Below are 22,275 nucleotides of genomic sequence, written 5' to 3'. Positions count from 1 at the left end.
CTGATTGACAGGCTGAGAGCTGACATGAAGTGAAGTCTGTACTACCGGTATAGAGCTCCGGTTAGGAGCATGCTGATAGGCTTAGCTTGTAAACAACTACGGTGGCTCGTAGTGGACAAATATCATGATATTGCGTAACGTTATAGCTCCCAGATGTCCGTCAATTATTGTGCCTGTTGATGAGCGATTTAAACAGAGCGACAGAGCGATTCCAAAGGGTTGAATCGAGCGACAGAGAGAAAAATAAATATCTCGGTGTGAACACAGCTTTAGAGGAGTAGCAGGCTAACACTGTGTAGAGACATGAGTGACGTCAAGTCAACTGCTGCTTTTTTTTTTCTCTCTTCCTCCTCATTCATTCAATGTCCAGGCAGGACCGTCCCAACGCAGCTATCACTGCTTCATTATCCAATCAACTGTGAGAACAGGCCTCTGTCACCAGTATTTTTGACACATATTGCTGATGTGAAAAAAAGCCTGTTCTCTCCAGCAACAAACTAACAAACTAACTTTAAAACCTTTGTGCACGTAATAGTGTTGGGGTAAACATGCCTGTCGGCATTTGGAGAGCAATCTATTAGACTACCCATTTAGAAAGTGACTCATAAACCAAAATATGAGCGGACACTGTCAGCCCCACAGGCTTTTTGTTTTTTTTACACGCCTATTAGCTTGTGAGCAATATTTCCCTCCAATCCATAAAGAAAATGCCTTCCTCTCTGATGTGTCGTCAAATAGTCATTTCTGCAGAGCGACAGGTTATGAGACCGGCTGCCATCAGAGGTAGATTGCCATTTATTTTTGTAATATGGAGTGAGCGTGAACCGCTATAGTTCCCTTGTTGTAACCTCGTGTGAAATCAGTGACAGTGGGCCCTGTCTTCGTACACACACGCTATTTGCTTTTTGCGCTTGCAGGCCGGTTTGCGCGCCCTAACGCGTGTCTTATGCTATCATGCGTGAGTCTTATGCTATCGGTCCGCCTCGCGCAGGTGTCAATTTGCGCACCGGGCACGATACCATCCAGTTTTGCGCCAGGGTCTGTGCGGTAATGTAGCTGTGGGCCAAACCAGGCATTTTCGTGCAAAATGCTTGCCTTATGCTATCGTCCGTATGTGCGCAATTCATTGCAGCGTCTTTGCGCTAAGACATTTGAAAAGCACCTCTGCCTGTGAGCGCAGCAGTATCGTTGCCTCGGTGTGCCCAGGACACACGCAATCCACTCTAGAGTTCTCAATGCTCCTAAAACGGACCGAACCCAACCCGCTTGAGATGATGTAACAAACTACTATGAATTCCTTTAAACAGGAGGAGAGAATAAAATAGAATACAATAGAATCGAATAGAATAGAACAGTTGAGAATACAATAGAATACAATAGTTTAGAATAAAATAAAATACAATAGAATAGAATAGTTTACATCGTGCAAACGGTATTAAAGGGAATGGGATACACCACTCTGATTGGTTTGATTGATGTGACACCCAGCTGGCGCATGGCCGCATCTGTGAATAATTCTCGCTTTAAGCACGGCCATTTACTGCTTTAGCACCGAGCACACAGGCGTTTTGCGGTGCACGGAGAATAGCAGAGCGCTTGGCCACGCCTCCAAATTGCACTGCGCCGTGTGTTAAAAGCCACGCTAATTGCTAATTAGCGCGTTTACGAAGATAGGGCCCGTGTTCCATTTTCGTTCATAATCACCTCAGCAACAGCAGCAGGTGGGCGAGAGTGACGCGCCTGCCTGTCAAACCTAAACGCGAGTAATTATGTTGTCGAATTACTGTACACGTCTTGGTAATTGGCAAGATAATTTCAGCCCCGATATTAGCCTATGCTTCCCTGTCTGATGCACCTCCCTCCAGGCCCTGCTCTGCTAATTCAATATGCCTCTAGGTGATGAATGGGGTGAGAGGGGAAGCCGCAGCCAAACTAACAACCTGATTCCTTCCATCTTTGAAGGGAAGACCAGAGGAGCCTTCTTCTTGCCCAAAGGAGCTCGAAATGTGTATTTGAATGAAACGGAAGATTCTAGAAATGTACTTGGTGAGTCACTGCAGGTGTGCGCGGGCTGGACATCGCAGAAGGCCACTTTGCTGTAGTGGGAAAACCCTGTTTGTCATGCCGTGTGTGAAACACAGCTGGAGGCTCTCTCACTCACATCCAGCGTGCAGACAATTCTGATTTGATATATTTTATTTCAAACATGTAAAGATCAAAAATAAACATCGTGAAGAAGAATCATCACGAACACAAAGAACGCCATAGTACATAGCGCATGTTGTGTAAGGAATGTACGAGGACATCGCTGTTGTCCATTCATTACCCACTAACAAGAGGATATGACTGAAGAGCCTTCATGGGGTGTTTCAATTAAACAGGTTATGGCAAGGAGGAACACGTGTATCCTGTAGAACTGTAGTGTGTTTTTCCCATCTCTGTAGAGCAAAGTGAAAGACAGACTTCTGGAAAATGTGCGATGTCCACCTCAGCAACCGACAAGAAGTTTCTGTGTCTACGTACTAACCTGTCCTTATGTTGTCTTTCCTGTCCTCGTGTTGTCTTTCCTAACCCCGTTCACTTCCGCTGCTGCACACGTGCTGCAGGCTACCTTAAGATGTTTCTCATTCCCCCTGGAGCTAGACATGTGATCATCCAAGAACATGAGGCCTCCCCTCAAATTCTTGGTAAGTGTGACTTGTTAAGTACGTAGTGACACTAACGCATGATCAGAAACAACGGTTGAGCCGATATCCATGCATCCATGGATGTCCTCCTACATTTTTCCAGGAAGACAAATGGGTACTATATACTGTATATATATATATATATAAATATATATATATATAAATATATATATATATATATAAATATATATATATATAAATATATATATATATATATATATATATATATATATAAATATATATATATATATATATATATATATATATATATATTATACAGTTTTGCATAAGGGTGTGAGCAGGTGGGAAAATTTGTATTTCATATTGCATTTAGATTTTTTTTTTTTTTTTAGAATCAGCAGAATCTGAGTTCTTTCTCTCTTATTTTTTTTATTTCAAAAGAATTTGCATTGCATTTTTCTTGACAATGTTGGGGTGAAGTAGATTCAGAGGGAGTCATCCTTGTTCATGGACAGAATAATGGCCTGCAGGACCTCAATATACATTTTGAAGCATCAAGTCTGGCTCTCTGGGAAGACATTATGCAAAATGGTATTTGTTTATAAAATACTGATAAACGCATGCGATTGAGTGGGACTTACAAAAGATTGACATCTGCTGTTGGAAAAGTACAATAGCAAGAGTAAAAGCCGAAAAACAAATAGACAAAAACTCTTTCAGTCCATGAAACCAAACGTTTATCCTCATCCAGAGTTCAGGACAGATGATTGAGGGGATGAATGAGGGAACTAACCTGTTTGGTTTTGCCGGTGGAAAACAGCCTGGAAAAAAGTAGGACTTTTCAGCATCCTGGGAGGTGAAAAGGGGGTCGGCAGTGATCTTCTCAGCCAGAGGCGATGGTAATAATGACTGGCCACTTTTCATAGTCCACTTCCCTGGCTCATTCCAACTCCGCTCAGGTGTGCTCCATCAGTAGTTAACGAATGGAGCTCCCCATGGTGCTGAACCTGTGTTCATTCTTTTTGGCCACTTATTATCTTTTTTCCCTTTCTTTTTTCTTTTAGTCGGCCCTAATTACGTAATTAAAAAATCTGGCCCTCTCACCGTCTGCTCGGGACCCCTGCTGGTACCCGTGCTAAATGTCAGGCCGAGGGTGTCCGAGGAAAATTAAACAGACACATACAGAGATACATACCTAGGTTACGTACTTATATGCAAGGGCAAATCTATGCTAGTTTCTAGCACTGAAAATAAAATAAAAAAATATTTTAATTACCACTGGGTCAGTACATCAAAGGATGTGTTTCAGCGACACAGTGGTAATAAAAAAGAAGAAGCAGATTTTCAGTGCTAGAAACTAGGAAAGATTTGCCCTTGCACTTTGGCATAAGATACTGTAAGGCCCTAGGTGTTTTTAGCAAATTCCCAGATCACCGACCACACATTCTATACAGAACGAGAGAAGATGTAGAACGTTCTGTACAGTAAGAGAGAAGATGTAGAACGTTCTGTACAGTAAGAGAGAAGATGTAGAACGTTCTGTACAGTAAGAGAGAAGATGTAGAACGTTCTGTACAGTAAGAGAGAAGATGTGGTGAGATGAAGTTTGTGCCGTTTCACTAGCAGTGACAGCTGTTCCACCTCCCCCCCCAGCTTCAGCCTCTGAGAGCTGGCAGCACAGATGCATTATGGGGGCTGCCTTTGGACGGGCAGCTTATCAGTGAGATGAACACAGAGGCTGCCGGAGCTCTGGGAGGTGACACCATAACTCTGTTGCCTCATTTATTTCTCCTCTTATTGCCTGACTGCTACAGAAGGAAGGAATGCTGCCAACAAAAGCCTCCAAGAGTTCAGCACTCGCAGGCTTCTGCCGGCTGAGAGCAGATAGAAAGGAAATTGAGCCTGTGGTGTGAAGAAGGTCTGGTCTCACGTCAGATGTGAGGTGTGATGGAGGGGGAAATGGCAGGGATATAAAGACACACAGTATCAACCTGCTTTCAAACATGATATTGAGAGATGAGTGAGATGTCACCAGCACTTCTATTTAAACAAGTTGTGTGACAGAGACGAGTCGACACGATGGCTGAACGTGTAAAGCCATCAAAAGCGTGGCTACACGTCACCAAAGTCAAAGATAAAGCTGAAGCGAAATGCCGTAATATTATGGCATAGCTATGTCACGAGGTGATTGCTTGTAAGAGTGGTGACACATCCTCGATGATCCAACATTTCAGCATTTGCCATCGTCAGATCAAACCGAAATGCAGTAGGCTACCTTGGACTGTCTTCGTCAGGGAACACCGTCAAATGCGCCTGCTGTTTCGGGTCAATCATGATCATTAACCGAAGGTATCCATCGTGCACGCAAGTCCCGTTAAGTTGACAATAATAATTGATAATCAAAAATATGCGTTCCCAGTGGTGAAAGTTGCTTGTTGTGCCGTGCGTCCTGCTCTCTGGCACATGACATGACATGACATGACATGACATGTAGCCTATAGGCTACGGTGTTACGATATCTAAAATGACTAGTCCATACCCCCCGGGGATGTGCGCGCCACTTATGCAGACTTCCGGGGATGTGTGCACTGTGCACCAAAACACCTTCCATTTGGGGAAAATGGACAAATCCGCTTCATCAGCCCCATGCCTGAGCCAATGCTTCAGGCCAATGTGCAGTTTCAGATTGATTGGCCAACCCGTTGGGGAGATAAACATCTTAAACACATCTTTTTTACTTGTCGCACGTTTTCAGGAAGAAGCAATTGTGGCGACTAATCAAATGAGTTCAGGGCGGGGTTTTCCCGGCCCGTACTAGGAGCAAATGTTGGCCCAGGAACGACACCAACACGGTGACGTGCCTACAGACAGACAGAGAGGACAGTGTTTCTAGAGTCTATAGTAGGCCATGTCTCATACAATGTCCATATAATTCACCTTATTTTCCAAGAATGGAGGTGATAATCAGGAAATATTTCCACCCCCGGGGCCATCTACTGTAAAGTGTCTTTGGAGGGCGGAACACTGTCTTCTAATACATCAAAGACAAGGGCAGGTCCTAATCACATTGTTAATGCATCATTTTAAATGCATTCCCCTCGCCTAGGTATGACTATAATCACTTTCCATTTTACGTGTGCATAAATCAAATCCAGGTCCAGTGTGATACTTGTGATAGCGTTATTATAAGGTGTGGATTCCTCCTGATTAGGATGATGGCTCACACTAATAATTGGCCATTGCCCCCAATTTGCTTCCCAGTGACCCTGTAGCTTTTGATAAGCTTTCTCAATCAGCAATCAATCAAGCACAGCCAATCACATACAAGGAAGTTTTTCCATCTTCATCAGTTTTGATCTATAATTCCAAGTTGGAGAGAGCTCCAGGGTCTTTTTGACATGTGCTGGAGTGCCTCTGATTTTGATTATGTATTGACACCTCCAAGTTATGACGACGATAAAATAAAATAAAAAGTGGCAGAAAAGTACACGTTGGCATTGGCGAGATTTGTAACCTTTTCTCCCATTTTTTTCCCCATTTTTTTGTTTTGTTTTGTTTTTAACAGTATCTTATGGACCATTTCAGTTGTTTATCAGATGTATTTATCACATCACATTTGTATCTTGTATTACTAAACTGAAAAGCTGTTGTACCTCACTGGAGAGGGCAACCTGCACTGAACTGTCAATTTGAATTTCAAGATGGAAATACCACAGCTTTAAGTTCCTCATGACTTTTCCTAGACTACTTTCTGTACAATCTAGTGTTGTTAGATTTTCGATTTCAGGAAAGGAAATAGCAGTTATTCATTATAACCACCCACTTTGAATGACGGCTTGTTGGCCTCATTTTAGATCCACAAAATCCATTGGCCTTTCTAGTGCGAATGTCACTCAAGCTGTGAAGGCTTGTAAAGGCTTTCTTAAATGGATTTGAAACTCGTGAGGTTCTTTGAGGTGGTGAGCAGCGGTGAGAGGTGCCTACAGTACACATTGACTCAAGGATATGAGGCTTCTGAACTGTAGGTAAATTGGATTCCCAGAGTCACAGATGAGCCTTAGCTATGCCGCATGCAATTATTTGCACAGAGACAGCACTGTATACAGCCTGCTGGGAGCCGGTCTTTAACATTTTTCTACAAGGTTGTTTTGGTCAAACTAAACATTAACATCACATCCCCACTCGCCACATGGTGAAGAGTTTCTGTATCGTTGGCTACATTTCATCTTATGGAACCAGTCTGCTAATCCTGTCTACAAAATATGATGACTACTGACATTGCGGTTATAGATAATAATAATAATAGCGCTTTATCAGATGATATACAGGTGTGTGTTCTAAGGCTTTATCAGATGATATACAGGTGTGTGTTCTAAGGTAATCATTTCCCCATCAACAAGGCATTAGTAGGTGTTCCCTGAAGAGAACAAGTGCAAAGCTCGCAGACCATGGCGCCCCCCCACCCCCCCAAAACACCACCCATATCCCCCGGGCCACTATTCCTACCCACCCCTCGGATCCTGACTCTTTAGCACCTTCCTATCCCTAGCTACGTCCATTTTCCCCACTAAACGACTGAGTGACTTTGTGACTAGTCTGACTCACTGGAAGCAGGCTGTGGGATAAGCTCTGCCATTGGTGCCGACCATTTCAGTCGGAGCGAAGGGAAATCCCTTTCCGCTCCCTGCGTGTCGCTCTCAAACGCCTCCACTACTGTGAAACAGCAACAACGCTAGCTAGCATTGCTACACGCTGAAAACAGCAAGTTTTGATGAAGATTTGGATTGCGCAGTAAAGCAGGCCTGCTTGGTGCTTTCGGTGGATGGTTGTAAAGATAACAGAGCCTTTTCCCCTCGCTAGACCAGAGTGAGAGTAAGAGGAGCCAGACTCTCCTGTGCTGGTACAGCAGGAAATGGAGAGTCTGGCAAGTGAGACTACTCAGTGACTGCCCTGACTTTTCCATTTTATAACCCCAGCGTCGCCGTAAAAACAATGTTAGTGATATAAAACCAATGTTAGTGATATAAAAACAATGTTAGTGATATAAAAACAATGTTAGTGATATGCAAATGCCTTCTCAAGAGCCAGACATGGTCCCAACATCTATCCAATAGCATGTGAAAGAACATTCTCCTCTGTTATCTGTAGTTAAGTTAGAGCTTTACACTGCAAAAAATATCCATCTTAACAACTTATTTAGTCTGTAATTCATTCAGTCATAATTTTTCTTAAAACAAGTGGGGGGGGGGGGCGGGGGAAATCTCCCTCCTTCTGACATTTCTCAAGATACTGACATTAATTTCACGAAAAACAAGTGAAATTGCATTGAAACAAGTGGCAGTGTCTCACTTCACGGGCAGGATCTTTCAGAAAAATAACATTTGAAGGTTGAATATGAGGCTAAATGACTTGTTAAGATGGATGTTTTGCAGTGAAGGCGATGACTGGAGCATGCCGGATGAAGTTTTTATTTTGAGCGTAACGTCCCATGTAGCTCAGGAAGGAAAGAGAAATCCTCTGTTGAGAGAATAAACCCGCGTCTCCAATGCAAACTGCTTTTGTCGGGGTGAAAGCATTCTTGCAAATGTGTTCCATATAGTGCTACATCTGTCTTAACAAAACTTTTTTTTTTTGCTTTTCCTTCCAACCAAAGACCATTTGCACATTTTATGCTGTAAAATGCTGTAAAATGTCGCTTCTGGATTATTCTTCTACTGTAGTTCTATAAGTATAGCATCCTTAATGCCTTCTATATTGCTTGAATTTGCTCTAGGAAAGTATTCAAATGTATTTAAAACAGCTGAAAAAAATCATTTTTAATATCAGCATCCCATTCCTGATACATTTGTATGCTTTAGTTTGCTGACTTTGTTTAAATAAAATGTACCGGTAAGTGCAAAAAAGTGAAAATGATATTTTATGAATGTTGGGGCATAGCCATTCCCAGCTGATACTGTGAAAAACAATTTTGGCTTTTCCGTTTTGTAAAGACCCTTTTCACGGGGGTCATTTTTCTTTCATTTTGTGTCGAAAAGGCAGAATAAACACAGGTGCAAGCAAAACACTAATGAGGGTTTCCAAATTCCAATCGTGGAAGTGTGAAACCCTCATTAGTGCTTTGCTTGCACCTGTGTTTACCCTGCCTTTTCGACACAAAATGGCCCCCGTGAGAAGGGTCTATCGTCAGAGCAGCAAAGCCATTTCAAGTTTCTCAGCGGCTCCTAACAAATGATTGATTGCAGCAATCAAGAACCAGGCGACAGGGCATTATATTCTGAACGGAAAGGGCGAGGAGACCAAGTCCAGGAGCTTCATCGACCTGGGAGTGGAGTGGGACTACATGATCGAGGACGAGGTGGAGACTCTGCACACGGATGGACCGCTGCATGACGCCGTGGTGGTCCTGGTAATGCCCACACTCTTCTTCCTCTTCTGTTCAATAGATGATCACATAGACGTTGGAAGCCACACCCCCCGCCCCCACCCCCGGCAGCTTTGCCCTACCGAAGCCTTTTATCCTGGGTCAACATAGAAATCTTCATAGAGTCATTTATACACTACGCAGTGCAAGGATAAGCATTTCTAAATAGTTGGATGTGATTTCCCCGCGTGTAGCGCCATAGACTCACAATCATTTATGATTAGAACAGCTGTTTAGTCAATCACATTTCTATAAAGCCATGGAGTGCTATACCTTGTTTCAGAGGGAAGGAGACTTTCAGTCAACAGGTAAGCAGAAATATCTGAAAGCATAAGGCAGTCTGACCATGAAACAGTTATGACATGCCCATAGCCCCCCCCCACCCCCCTCAATTTACAAATAGTTCCTACGTCCCTGGACGATCACAAAATAGATTATGTTAATATATGGCTATGCCATTTGGTTGACAATGAAGAAGCAGCTCCATTGTCAACCATCCACTTCAATCCCTACTCCACCTCCCCTCCTCCCCCCTTCATTATTTTCTGTCAATATCTGCTCGATTTTAATGAATGAATGAAATGACTGGGAATAGTATTCCTCGGTGGCCGTTAGCTTGCAGCACAATTAACATCTTTCAGTAGTCTTAATTGTTTCATTACACTCAATTAGTGCTAATTTGTGCTACAATTAACGATGGTTTTACAGTTATTGCCCATTAATTGGTAGTGAAGAGACAATTTTCAGGAAAATAAAAGGGATTTCATGGGGAAATGTATTAAAAAAAAGTATTAAATGGTGATAAGTTGCAAGCACAGTGTGCAGGATTCTTTCTACTACAATAAATATGTTAAATAAAGCTACACTTTAACTTGACAGCGGTGTATAAAAGCCTCCTTACACAAATACAGTAGATTTGTTGAAATGTTCATGTGCGATATGTCAACTTTTGGTGAGCCAACTCTGGTGCTGACTTGGTTGAAGTAATCTTCCAGTGTGCATTCAATTAGATAAAGCCCTGTGTTGAAGCCATTTTGCATATTTTCCTTATTGATTCGCAATTCATGTTGTGTTGAGACATCATGCATTCATAATTTCTGTTTATTATGCCAATCATGTTTTGGACTGTCTCGTGTTGAGGTTTTGTTGTTTGTTGCTATTATTGTGATGATTATGATGATTTGATGCTGAATAGGAGCATCACCTATTAGGTGGATGTAACCTGTGCGCGCTGATTAGGGCATGCGGACACGGTGCTGCTCAGTGGAAGGGCAAACAATTTTCAACCGCATTTGTTAATACGAGAGCCGCATCCTTATGTTTGAAGTTGGATAACTGTTATGTTTTGCTGTCCAATAAAGGACGTATTGTATTGTCACATTGAGAACAAGTGAATGCGCGTTGATTTTACGGACCGCTCTAACACCCTGTAATCAGAGTGCCTGGTGTCTGCAAAGCTTCGTACCTAAACCTATTTTCAGTTTTGTTTTGTTTCGTTCATTTTGTTAGTTTTGCCTTTTTGTTTCTGCCCTTCTGCTGGGTGTTTTATTTTGCCAATAATTTTCGCTTGGAATTGAAACTGATAATCCTCTCAGCAATAGAGTACCGCAGGGATGACATATTTTTGTAGGCTTACCCAGAAGTCCCTGCACTTCCTGGTTCCTACTGTACATGTATGTGTCAAAGTCAATGGGATTTTTGTATGGGAATTCCGATGAAATGCATGAAATAAGGTCTGTGGTTCACAAAAGTTGATAAAACGGCAAACTTGTGTGTGTTCAGCAAGATATTCCTCTCAAATAAGGAGCACTTTTATGATTTTTGAAGCATTTTCCAGGTCTTCGGGACTAATTCTATAAACCTGTAAAATATACCTGAGCCAAGGAATGGTACAAAATCTTTTAGAGCTATAGAGAAGTAACAGTACATGGTGTAATACTTGACATTGAGATATTCATATTCAAGTCACACATCGCTCCACCTACTGAAATTAAACGTTATGCATTCATTTGGACACATTTCTACATCGATTTTTATGCAAATATCCGGCAAGGCAGATGGCACTATAATTGTTTTGCCTGTTTGTTTATAGATTATACCTAAGGACAATGAAACCAGGTCTACGTTAATGTACAAGTACATCATCCATGAGGACTCTGTGCCCATCAACAACAACAACGTGATCCAGGAGGACACGTTTGAGTGGGCTCTGAAGAGCTGGTCCCCCTGCTCCAAACCGTGCGCCGGAGGTAATGCACACATCATTACACTTAATTATAAACCAAATCAGCTATCAAAACATCTGCTCAATGCTGCACGCATTCAACGCAATTATGTCAATGTGTTGCCTGTCTTCTTTATTATGACCTTATTCATATGGGGACATTTTGAACACTCAGGGTGGGAAACTCTCCCTGGGCTATATATACAACTCAGACTTTGTGATTTGGGGGCCCCTAGGTAAGGGGCAGGGCAAGCATGGGCCCCCCCCCGGGGGGACGTGGTTTCGGTCGGAAGTGGGCGGAGATTCGACCAATTTTTTTGTTGTTGTTGTTCCTCCCCAAATTTACAGAATAGCTTCAGCTAGTGTCTGGCTTCAGCTATCAGCTTCATCTTGCTTCTTCGGTCGCTATTCTCTCTCCTGAAGATTTGTTTACCGATGGGGAGAAAGCCCCACGTGATAGCCACCTGTCAATCACTCTCTCTCTCTGCTCAACGCTGTAACACCATTTTATTTTGAAATTCAGTTGACTTTGCCATTTCCCACGGATATTGTCGCGTTTTTCTGTCATGGCTTGACAGAAAAAGTCTGCCTTCACACGCCTAGTCGGCTTGAAAATAGAGCTCACGTAAAAATCCGCGCAGCTCAGGCGAGGCGTGGGTACACAGAAGGTTCACGTTGAGGCGCCCTGTGTACACAGCCTCATTGACTAAAAAGGACGCCTATTTAAAAGCGTGGGTAAAGGCAAGGCTTGGATGCTGTGTGTGAACGTAGGGTAACACACAGAGCGCACAGGGTGAATTTTATGAATGGAAATTGAAAACGATACGTATCATAGCGCATTTCCCAGTGCGCATACGCAAATCTGAGTCATTTCGCAGTGTGTATACGCCGTATACCTGCGTATCACGTAGACAACACCACTGCAACACCACTATTTCCCTCTGTTATCCATCCTTGCTATGCATCACTGTACCTTCAGGTTAGACTGAGAAAACTATGCATTTTTATGACACATTTATTGATTTTTCTGCACCATATGGGTACAGTAGTTGTACTTATTTTCTTTTTATAGATTTTTTCTCCTTCACTCTCAGCTAGTGCTGCAGTGCTCCAAATCATATTAGAAGTCGAATAGCCCACTGAGGAGGAGGGTTGTACAAGATACACGTTATTTTTTGTTTTTCGCTCCAAGTGAAATGTTTTATGGTCACTCATGATTCAGTAGGTCACGGGTTGGCTTGGTTCCAGCCTTAAAACTCGTTATATAAGGATCTTTCGAAATGTCTATTCAGAAATGAATGGGAAACTCACTTCCGGGGCAAGAAATGTCACGTGACTGTTCAGCTCTATACACAGGACTCTTCTTCCAGGTAGAGTTTCCCAACTTGAGTGTTCAAAATGTGAATAAGGTCAATCAATACAGTAACAATAATGTGACATTAAACCCTGTGGACCCATAGAGACACTGCGGAGTGCGTCATCATTCAGAAACCACGGACAAAAACGGGGGGAAACAAAAACTCCCCCCCAGTCCTGGCGTTCTCCTATGTCGCGTGCATGGTCACGTGTTGCACACAAAGATCATATATACGGAAGATGAACACTCCAACTTCCTTCCTTGACAGCTACACATTTTTCTTCCCGCCAATTCTCAATGGCTTCCTTGTTTTGCTCGGGAGTACAAAAAAACTTTAATTGGCGATTTTTTACATTTGTTGTCTGCGCAGCCCCACCACACACAACAGCTTTTAGCTATGTTTAATTCAAGGAAAATGACGCTGGTGTGTGGAAGTGAATGGAGCGTTTTCCCCCGTGATGCGCGTGGCCTATTTCATGCAGTGTCTCTATGCCATTACTCACTGTGGCTCCGTTCAATATCTCTATCAATGCTTCCCTATAGGGTTTCAGTACACCAAGTACGGCTGTCGAAAGAAGGGGGACACCAAGATGGTCAATCGAGGTTACTGTGATGTCAGCAAGAAGCCGAAACCCATCCGCAGAATGTGTAATCTACAAGACTGCACACACCCACAGTGAGTACAGACTGAACACACCCACAGTGAGTACAGACTGAACACACCCACAGTGAGTATAGACTGCACACACCCACAGTGAGTACAGACCACACACACACACAGTGAGTACAGACTGAACACACCCACAGTGAGTACAGACTGAACACACCCACAGTGAGTACAGACTGAACACACCCACAGTGAGTACAGACTGCACACACACCCACAGTGAGTACAGACTGAACACCCTCACAGTGAGTGAGTAGAGAGTGCAGAGTGCAGTGTACAGTGTCTCATCAACTTCGTAAGACATGCCTCTATATTATTTTTGCTCAGTTTCTTTCTCCCTCTCTCTTTCTCTTTGAGCGGGGCCATTCTTTGTGAGGAGGGGGGCGGGCCAGGGGCACTCGGGGCAGACACACACGCTTATTTACACTTTTGCCAACCCATCCGAATAATGAAGTCTGAGACAGAAGGCACGACTCTGCCCTGTCAATCACCAGGAGTTGGAGGCGGGCCTCTCTCCTTGTGCTGGGTTGAATTTGCAGATTTGATCTCTTTCCTCCTGAACTTACCTACAGCAGCTTGAGACTGGCTTCCATCAGTGTGGCTTGAAATTCAATGAGTTCCTCTTGAAGTGTGGTGTCCATGATGAAGTTTAAATGAGTCAGAAATAAGGATTCAACTCGAGGTAGATGGATAGAATATATCAATGTAACCCTAGGTGAATGCAATACTATTGGTTTGCCCACCAGCCAACACTGAGTATGTAGGTTGGGTCATTCTCCCTTAAAGAGCTGTTAACCCTCAAAGACATCCATCAGTCTGGGTGGCAATGCTGTTCCAGAGGCTTTTCAACCCTGAGAAGAATACAGTACAATTGCAGTGGGAAAGCACAGAATACATTTGATTTGATTTGAAAATCAAATGAAAAAATATCGGCTCAAAATATTCCATCTTAGGGAGAAGCTGCTTGCAAATCAAGCCTGGATTTGTTTTTGTGAAGCGCGAGTGCAAATCACACCAAAGGTGTGTGTGGGTGTGTGTGGGTGCCCATTCTGCCTTGTCATCTGCGCTCTCTCTCTCTCTTCTCTCTCTTCCCACAGGTCCTCTCTCCTTTTTTCACTCTTCTCTGTGCCAGAAGATATAAAATGTATAAATAACCAGTCTGTATATTGGATATTTGAAATAATATGTTCAATAATGTAGTAGTAGTAGGTGTTGAATAGTTTAAAATAATCAACATTGAGATTCTGTTAGGGATCCAAAGTTTAGTTTATTACACATTTAATTTACTTTGAAAAACAGCCTGACTTGGTGACGGCAGGAACAGTAAAGCTGCATGTAGGAGTCCTGCCAGCTGACAGCGCTGTGAGAGGAAACGTGACCAGATGAGCGAGCTGATTGGCTGAATGCAGCGTGAGCGACTGAGTCTGGCTCAGTGCGCGACAGAGTGACCACACATAAGCTGATTAGTGGCAGAGGCTCTCGAAAAAACCTCGAAAAAAGCCAAGAAAACTGAGTAGAAGCTGAGCCAGAATTTTCCACGTGTTAAAATCTGATATTTACTCCCGCCAGAGTGGCCAAAAATCGATAGACACATCGACTCGTCTGGCTCGCTCTCTCGTTATCTGAAGAATAGGACTGAAAGTTCAGCCGTATTCAAGCCGAGTCATGGACAGAAGATTAAGAAGAAGTGTCAGGGGAGAAAATGTGTTCCGGTGTGCCTGGAAAAAGATAAGAATAGTTGATGATGTGTAGAGGAACAAAATGGATAACTTGTGTGTGTATTTCCACATTCACTGAGGGTAGGGTGCACGCAAGAACAACGCTCTGATGCATTGCCTTAATAGAACAGCTTAATCAACCTTAATGAGCTTTCACATGAAGCAAGGGAAAAAGTCTTGAAGAGAAGTGTTCTGTGTTACCGATCTGAGAGTGAACTAGTTCTCCACTTGTAATGTATCCCGCTGTGCTGTGCTTACTTTTTCCACTGGTGGATTCAAATTTCTATCCAGCAACAGTCAAGCATCATTAGGTGGTATTGTGCATTTCACTTTGAAATGGTGCCATTTTCATTTTCAAACGTTCCCAACCTATAAATTCAAGTTGTGAAACTGACTAGCTAATCCTTGTTCTTCCTTTTTATCCCTCTCATTCTTAATAAGAAAGTGTTAAAGAATGACACCTCGTCCAAAGCTGTCACTTTACTTAAAGACATGCATACGTAAAAGAATAATAAAGAGTCATAAAGTTGATTCTTCCTCACTTTGCTGCAGAAACGGAGCCTACTGTGCCATTTGTGTGGCTATAACACAGTCATTAAATTGAGAATAACTCCATACCAAAGGGCCCAAGAGCCAGACAGCCCACTGAGAAGCACATGTTTGAGCTGTCAAACCATTTGTGTGGGTGTAACACTAATTAAAATTGAATTAAATTGAATAAATAATAAATGTTTACTTCATCGTTTTCTAAATGTCATAGCACTGTAGCCTGCTTTTTAGCTTGACACCATGCATTTTTGAGCTTATCTAATTGGTTTTGAAAACCAATTACCTGCTCCAATTCAAAGTTCATGTTTGTTTTCACGAGTTTTGCGATGAAGTTAAATTAGTTAGGTTAAGTGAAGAGTACTGAGCCATTTTGAGAGAGGGTTTGTTTGTTGGTCTATATGCAGTGCAGGCGTCTGCAGGATGGCGAGGAGGCTTTGTGTTCAGTCCTGCATGATAATTCACTATCAGTCACTATCACCATCACTATCAAATAATGGACTCGGCTTTGCCTCGGATGGTTCACGCCTCCGCGTTGTCCATTATTTTCTGATAATGGACACCTCGTCATGCATTAACCCTTACATAATTCACTATCTCAGTCATTTCTGGCCAGAATTCATGAATGGTGTAGCCGAAGCCATTTGCGTGTGTTCCATATTAGTTGTCATCTCACCAATCTCGATATGATTGTCATTCCACAAATAGTGATCTGTATCTCCAAATCACTATGGTTTGTTGACAAACTGATTGAAAAAGATTTCCGGAACCACCATTAAAATAAATGCAGTGATAGTGAAATTAAATTAAATAAAAGAAATAAACTGAAATAAAAAAAAATCTGATATAACATACTGGTGTGGGTTATTGTGGAGTATTTTTGAGTTGTATAAGAGTGGAACTATGTGCAATAATACGTTTGTAAAATCTTAGCGAGACTGGCATTTGTTATCTGTGCTCTCCCTGAATTGTTTCCATTGTAACACAAACCACAAACACACGTGGCTGTGGTGAGTGCTTTGTGTGGAGTCTGTTGTTTGACAAATGAGAAACCGCCCAATTAAGGCCCTGGAAGAAGAACTGTATAAACACCACTCTGTGAAGCCAAGAAGAAGAAGTTTCACTCTGTGTTCTGTATAAACACTACTCTGTGAAGCCTGCAGTCTGTTTCACTCTGTGTTCTGTATAAACATATGTATCTAATCTCTCCTGGTGTGGATCTGTCCAGGTGTAATCTCTCCTGGTGTTGATCTGTCCAGGTGTAATCTCTCCTGGTGTTGATCTGTCCAGGTGTAATCTCACTTGGTGTGGATCTGTCCAGGTCTAATCTCTCCTGGTGTTGATCTGTCCAGGTGTAAACTCTCCTGGTGTTGATCTGTCCAGGTGTAATCTCTCCTGGTGTTGATCTGTCCAGGTGTAATCTCTCCTGGTGTTGATCTATCCAGGTGTAATCTCTCCTGGTGTGGATCTGTCCAGGTGTAAACTCTCCTGGTGTTGATCTGTCCAGGTCTAATCTCTGCTGGTGTTGATCTGTCCAGGTGTAATCTCTCCTGGTGTTGATCTGTCCAGGTCTAATCTCACCTGGTGTTGATCTGTCCAGGTGTAATCTCTCCTGGTGTTGATCTGTCCAGGTCTAATCTCTCCTGGTGTTGATCTGTCCAGGTGTAAACTCTCCTGGTGTTGATCTGTCCAGGTCTAATCTCACCTGGTGTTGATCTGTCCAGGTGTAATCTCTCCTGGTGTTGATCTGTCCAGGTCTAATCTCACTTGGTGTTGATCTGTCCAGGTCTAATCTCACTTGGTGTGGATCTGTCCAGGTCTAATCTCACCTGGTGTGGATCTGTCCAGGTCTAATCTCTCGTGGTGTTGATCTGTCCAGCTGTAATCTCACTTGGTGTGGATCTGTCCAGGTGTAACCTCTCCTGGTGTTGATCTGTCCAGGTGTAATCTCTCCTGGTGTGGATCTGTCCAGGTGTAATCTCTCCTGGTGTTGATCTGTCCAGGTGTAATCTCTCCTGGTGTTGATCTGTCCAGGTCTAATCTCTCCTGGTGTGGATCTGTCCAGGTCTAATCTCTCCTGGTGTGGATCTGTCCAGGTGTCATCTCACCTGGTGTGGATCTGTCCAGGTGTAATCTCTCCTGGTGTGGATCTGTCCAGGTGTAATCTCTCCTGGTGTTGATCTGTCCAGGTGGATCTCGGAGGAGTGGGAGCATTGTCCCAAAACGTGCGGCAGCCTGGGCTTCCAGATCCGGACCGTGCGCTGCGTCCATTTCCTCCACGACGGCACCAACCGCTCCGTCCACAGCAAGTACTGCAACGGAGAGAAGCCAGAGAGCCGCCGACCCTGCAACAGACTGCCCTGCCCTGCCCAGTGGAGGACCGGCCCCTGGTCAGAGGTTAGTAGTAGATTCAAGATTCAAGATTCAAGATTTTTATTGTCACTCCATGGTACAAGTACCACGTGTGAAATTCTTGTGCAGTGGACTCCGTTTACGACATAGTACAAATAGGCAACAAGCAATAAGTAATAGGCAATAAGAAATAGGCATCAATAAGCAATAAGACAGCAATAAGGCAATAAGAAATAGGCATCTATAAGCAATAAGACAAGTCGGTGGCTTATACGACAGTGGCATATTCATTGCACATAGGTGCACATGTCATGTGCATACGTTAGACGTGTTCAGACATTCCAAATTCGACGTTTTATACATACATGTGCAAATAGCATGTACCTTATTAAACATACACTTAAATTTACAATTAAACGTTAGGCACCTTATTAAACATACACTTAAATTTACAATTAAACGTTAGGCATCCGTAATAGTAGCAGCTGCAGTACGGTACGGTACGACTACTGCACTATTTGTGCATATTTAGGAGTCTCGTGGCCTGCAGGAAGAAACTGTTCCTCAAGCGATTTGTGCGTGTTTTTGGAACCCTGTATCTCCTCCCTGAGGGTAGCAGGGAGAACAGGCTGTTGTGGGGGTGGTTTGTGTCTTTGATGATCTTCAGGGACCTCCTGAGGCACCGCTGGTTGTACAGTTCGTGCAGTTCTGGCAGTTCACCTCCTGTTACGTGCTGGGCCGCGCGCCTCACCCTCCTTAGCGCTCTAGTATCGGGGGTGCAGCGATTCTCAGCCGTTTTCATATCAAGGACTAATGGCTACAGATCCCCATTTGATAAGATTTTGCCTCTCAAACTCAAATCAGAGAATATTTTTAGCATTTGATATGATTTGGTTGTTCTGTTGGTTTTGTTGTTTTGTATTTAAGTGAATGTCTAAAGATGCCTAAGAACTTTAAAAATTCGATACTATCCAGCAATCGTTTTTTCAGAGTATGTTTCAGATTTTTGAAAATGGAAAATTGTTTTGGGTGGATTTACTTTATTTTATTTTATTCTTGTTTGTCCTCAGAAGTACTGTTATCTGCTGTGTGTGAGTGAGTTTGTGTTTGTGTTTTGCCACAGTGCTCGGTGAGCTGTGGAGAGGGCATGGAGAGGCGGCTGGTCACCTGCCGGATTGGAGATCAGTGTAACGGGGAGAAACCTGAAGCCATAAGAACATGCAGACCAGGACTCTGCCATGGTGAGCAGGTCCATCTATCCAGTTTGCATTACACATTATGTTTATCCAAACCTTAATCATCTAATATTACTGTGGGATAGAGTATTGGTACCTTCTAATATTATTATGGGATAGAGCATTGGTACCTTCTAATATTATTATGGGATAGAGTATTGGTTTCTTGAGCTCTTTCAATAAAACAGAAATGTCATGTTAATATTTGCAGTTGGGATACAGATATCAACTGACATGGAGACACAAATCCCCCTTAAGTAGGAGAGTGCATATACGTATGTATTGATCTGTATGTATATATACGTATTTATTGATCTGTATGTGGCTGCAATACAATTGTACTGAAACGCCTCCCAAGAGACATTCACCATATGATGAGAGGAATGAAAAAGCACATCGTTATGAGAGAGAATGTCACTGTGTCAATATTGATTAAATGTTCAAAATAGTAGGGAGATGTGCTGTTTTAATGAAGTACACTGATTACCTGATTAATTGTGACATGGCCAAATAAATTGGTGAAATTGAGAGCTCCTTTGTCCTGAAGTTTTGTGAGTGCTACCTTGTGCCATTGGTACTTTGCTTCATACCTGATTAATTGATCGCTTTCCCTTGATAAATCTATACCCATCACAAAGGAGGAGGTGTAGATAAATCAATTAAAGCAATATGACAAGAATATGAAGATGAGATTTTGTACTCTCAGGGTCACATTAGCATACCGGTATGCATGCAGCCTTTGATCAGGGAAGATCTATTGATATGAATGAAATTGAAATAATAACTTTCTGATGAATAGAGCACAAAGGAGCAGCAGTTTCCTGCACGGCGTACGCACACAGAGCTGTCATTGAAAGTGAGACTTCAGTGATCTGTGAATGGGGCCCTTCTGATCTTCCCCTGCGTTTGTGAGAGACCCCCTGAGCTCATTCTTCTCGCTGTCCTTTTGTCTTTCAGACGAGCCGTGTAACGGAGACAAATCCATCTTCTGCCAGATGGAGGTCCTGGCGCGATACTGCTCGATCCCGGGCTACAATAAGCTGTGCTGCGACTCGTGCAGCAAGCGCGGCGCTCTGTCTCTGTTCTCCGAAGCGGGCGAGGCAGACGAGCAGGTCCGCTTCGGCCAGGCCTCCCAGCTCCTGGAGACGTTGACGGCCTCGATAGCGGCCAACGGCACCCGGAAACACGGCTCCGGCAGGGGGGCCGCCAAACCCGCCGCCACCCCCGCCCCGCTCAGGAAGAACCCTTCGAAGGCGGCTAACGCGCCGCGGAGGCTACCGCAGCAGGCGCTTCACGGGGGCAGGAAGCTGGCGGCGTTGCTGCCGTCGGCCCTGGCCGCGTGGCCCGACAGGCAGGCAGATTCTGCTGAGGGTCAACAACGGTCAGGCGGCTTGACGGAAAGCAGGTGGCCCACAGCCTACTCTGAGGTGGAGAGATGAAAGTGACACCCGACCCCCTACCAGGACTCTAATGTACAGTAGATATCCAGCTTCACCCTGAGACCTCTCACCTCATAACACCACAGGGAGAGACAGACGGAGACAGACAGACAGAGAGAGACAGACAGACAGAGAGAGAGAGAGAGACAGACAGACAGAGAGAGAAAGAGACAAGTGCTGGTTCACTTCGTTTTTAGAGCCTCCCTTCCCCTGTCCCTGTCCTTGTCCCTGCCATTGACTTTGAATAACACGTTGTCGTCCCACAGTGACCTCCCTCAGTATTTGGACAGAAATAACACTTTTTGTTTTGGCTTCATACTTGTATTACTTAGAATATGAAATAATGATGACAATGTTTAAAGCCATGGCACATGGTCGGTTTCAATTTGAGGGAATTTTCAGCCATACCAGATGAAGAACTGAATAAATACATCCTTTGTCGTTAATGGACCAATTAACGACAGATTAATTGGTCAGATTATGCAATAATTTCTGGACTGCTGTTTGAATCCAGATTGTCAATATCTCACGTCTGAAGTTCCGGTCCTAACCAGACACGTTGTTCCGGTCCTAACCAGACTCGTTGTCCCGGTCCTAACCAGACTCGTTGTCCCGGTCCTAACCAGACACGCTGTTCCGGTCCTAACCAGACTCGTTGTCCCGGTCCTAACCAGACTCATTGTTCCGGTCCTAACCAGACTCATTGTTCTGGTCCTAACCAGACTCATTGTTCTGGTCCTAACCAGACTCATTGTTCCGGTCCTAACCAGACTCATTGTTCTGGTCCTAACCTGACTCATTGTTCTGGTCCTAACCTGACTCATTGTTCCAGTCCTAACCTGACTCATTGTTCCGGTCCTAACCAGACTCATTGTTCTGGTCCTAACCAGACTCATTGTTCTGGTCCTAACCAGACTCATTGTTCTGGTCCTAACCAGACTCATTGTTCTGGTCCTAACCAGACTCATTGTTCTGGTCCTAACCAGACTCATTGTTCTGGTCCTAACCAGACTCATTGTCCCGGTCCTAACCAGACTCATTGTTCCGGTCCTAACCAGACTCATTGTTCTGGTCCTAACCAGACTCATTGTCCCGGTCCTAACCAGACTCATTGTCCCGGTCCTAACCAGACTCATTGTTCCGGTCCTAACCAGACTCATTGTTCTGGTCCTAACCAGACTCTTTGAGGCCATTTACACCTGGCATTAACATGCGTTTTCTGCCATCAGATTGCAATCAGATTGTATTTTATCACTTCAGCCTGATTCCATTTACACCTGGCACTAACATGCGTTTTGGGTGAACAGATTGCAATCCGATTGCTCTCCAGCTCGAACGTCATCACGCGCGCGCTCCCTGAACGTGTGCATGCATGTTTGCATACATGCACAGGGAAATAGAGGTTATTGTTAAGCTCAAATGCGCAGTGAATGTCCCCTTCACCTGGACAAAACGATGGCCGATCACGCAGCACTGCATCTATTTCTTTATAAAAAGGACACGTTGCTCTGCCCCTGCCACTTTTCTTGTTCTTGTCCTTGGCCTGTCTGTAAGCCGTGTTTCCATTACTAAATATCGCAATAAAAATCGGGTAATGCAAACACGTAAATTTCGAAAAACCTCCCAAATATTGCAAAAAGCTTTTGCGCTCTCATGAGGTAGTTTTTC

The 22,275-nt window shown here is 43.6% G+C and overlaps 1 protein-coding gene across 1 annotated transcript in view; it reads left to right on the top strand.

Moving 5' to 3' along the window:
• The window catches only part of adamts3 (ADAM metallopeptidase with thrombospondin type 1 motif, 3), a gene marked incomplete at its 3' end in the record, with an annotated part of 142,869 nt that extends 122,262 nt beyond the window's left edge, over positions 1 to 20,607 (top strand). The window contains exons 16-22 of the mRNA XM_083644987.1: positions 2,607 to 2,687; positions 8,891 to 9,054; positions 11,162 to 11,318; positions 13,194 to 13,326; positions 17,771 to 17,978; positions 19,057 to 19,174; positions 20,126 to 20,607. Coding sequence (XP_083501113.1) covers positions 2,607 to 2,687; positions 8,891 to 9,054; positions 11,162 to 11,318; positions 13,194 to 13,326; positions 17,771 to 17,978; positions 19,057 to 19,174; positions 20,126 to 20,607 — 1,343 coding nt within the window. The remainder of the gene's footprint in view (positions 1 to 2,606; positions 2,688 to 8,890; positions 9,055 to 11,161; positions 11,319 to 13,193; positions 13,327 to 17,770; positions 17,979 to 19,056; positions 19,175 to 20,125) is intronic.
• Between the last annotated feature and the right edge of the window lie 1,668 nt (positions 20,608 to 22,275).

This window comes from Poromitra crassiceps (assembly GCF_964638095.1).
Source record: "Poromitra crassiceps genome assembly, chromosome: 10".
Taxonomy (NCBI): domain Eukaryota; kingdom Metazoa; phylum Chordata; class Actinopteri; order Beryciformes; family Melamphaidae; genus Poromitra; species Poromitra crassiceps.
The sequence above is the reverse complement of the archived record's forward strand: the minus strand, read 5'-3'. Positions and strand labels throughout refer to the sequence as shown.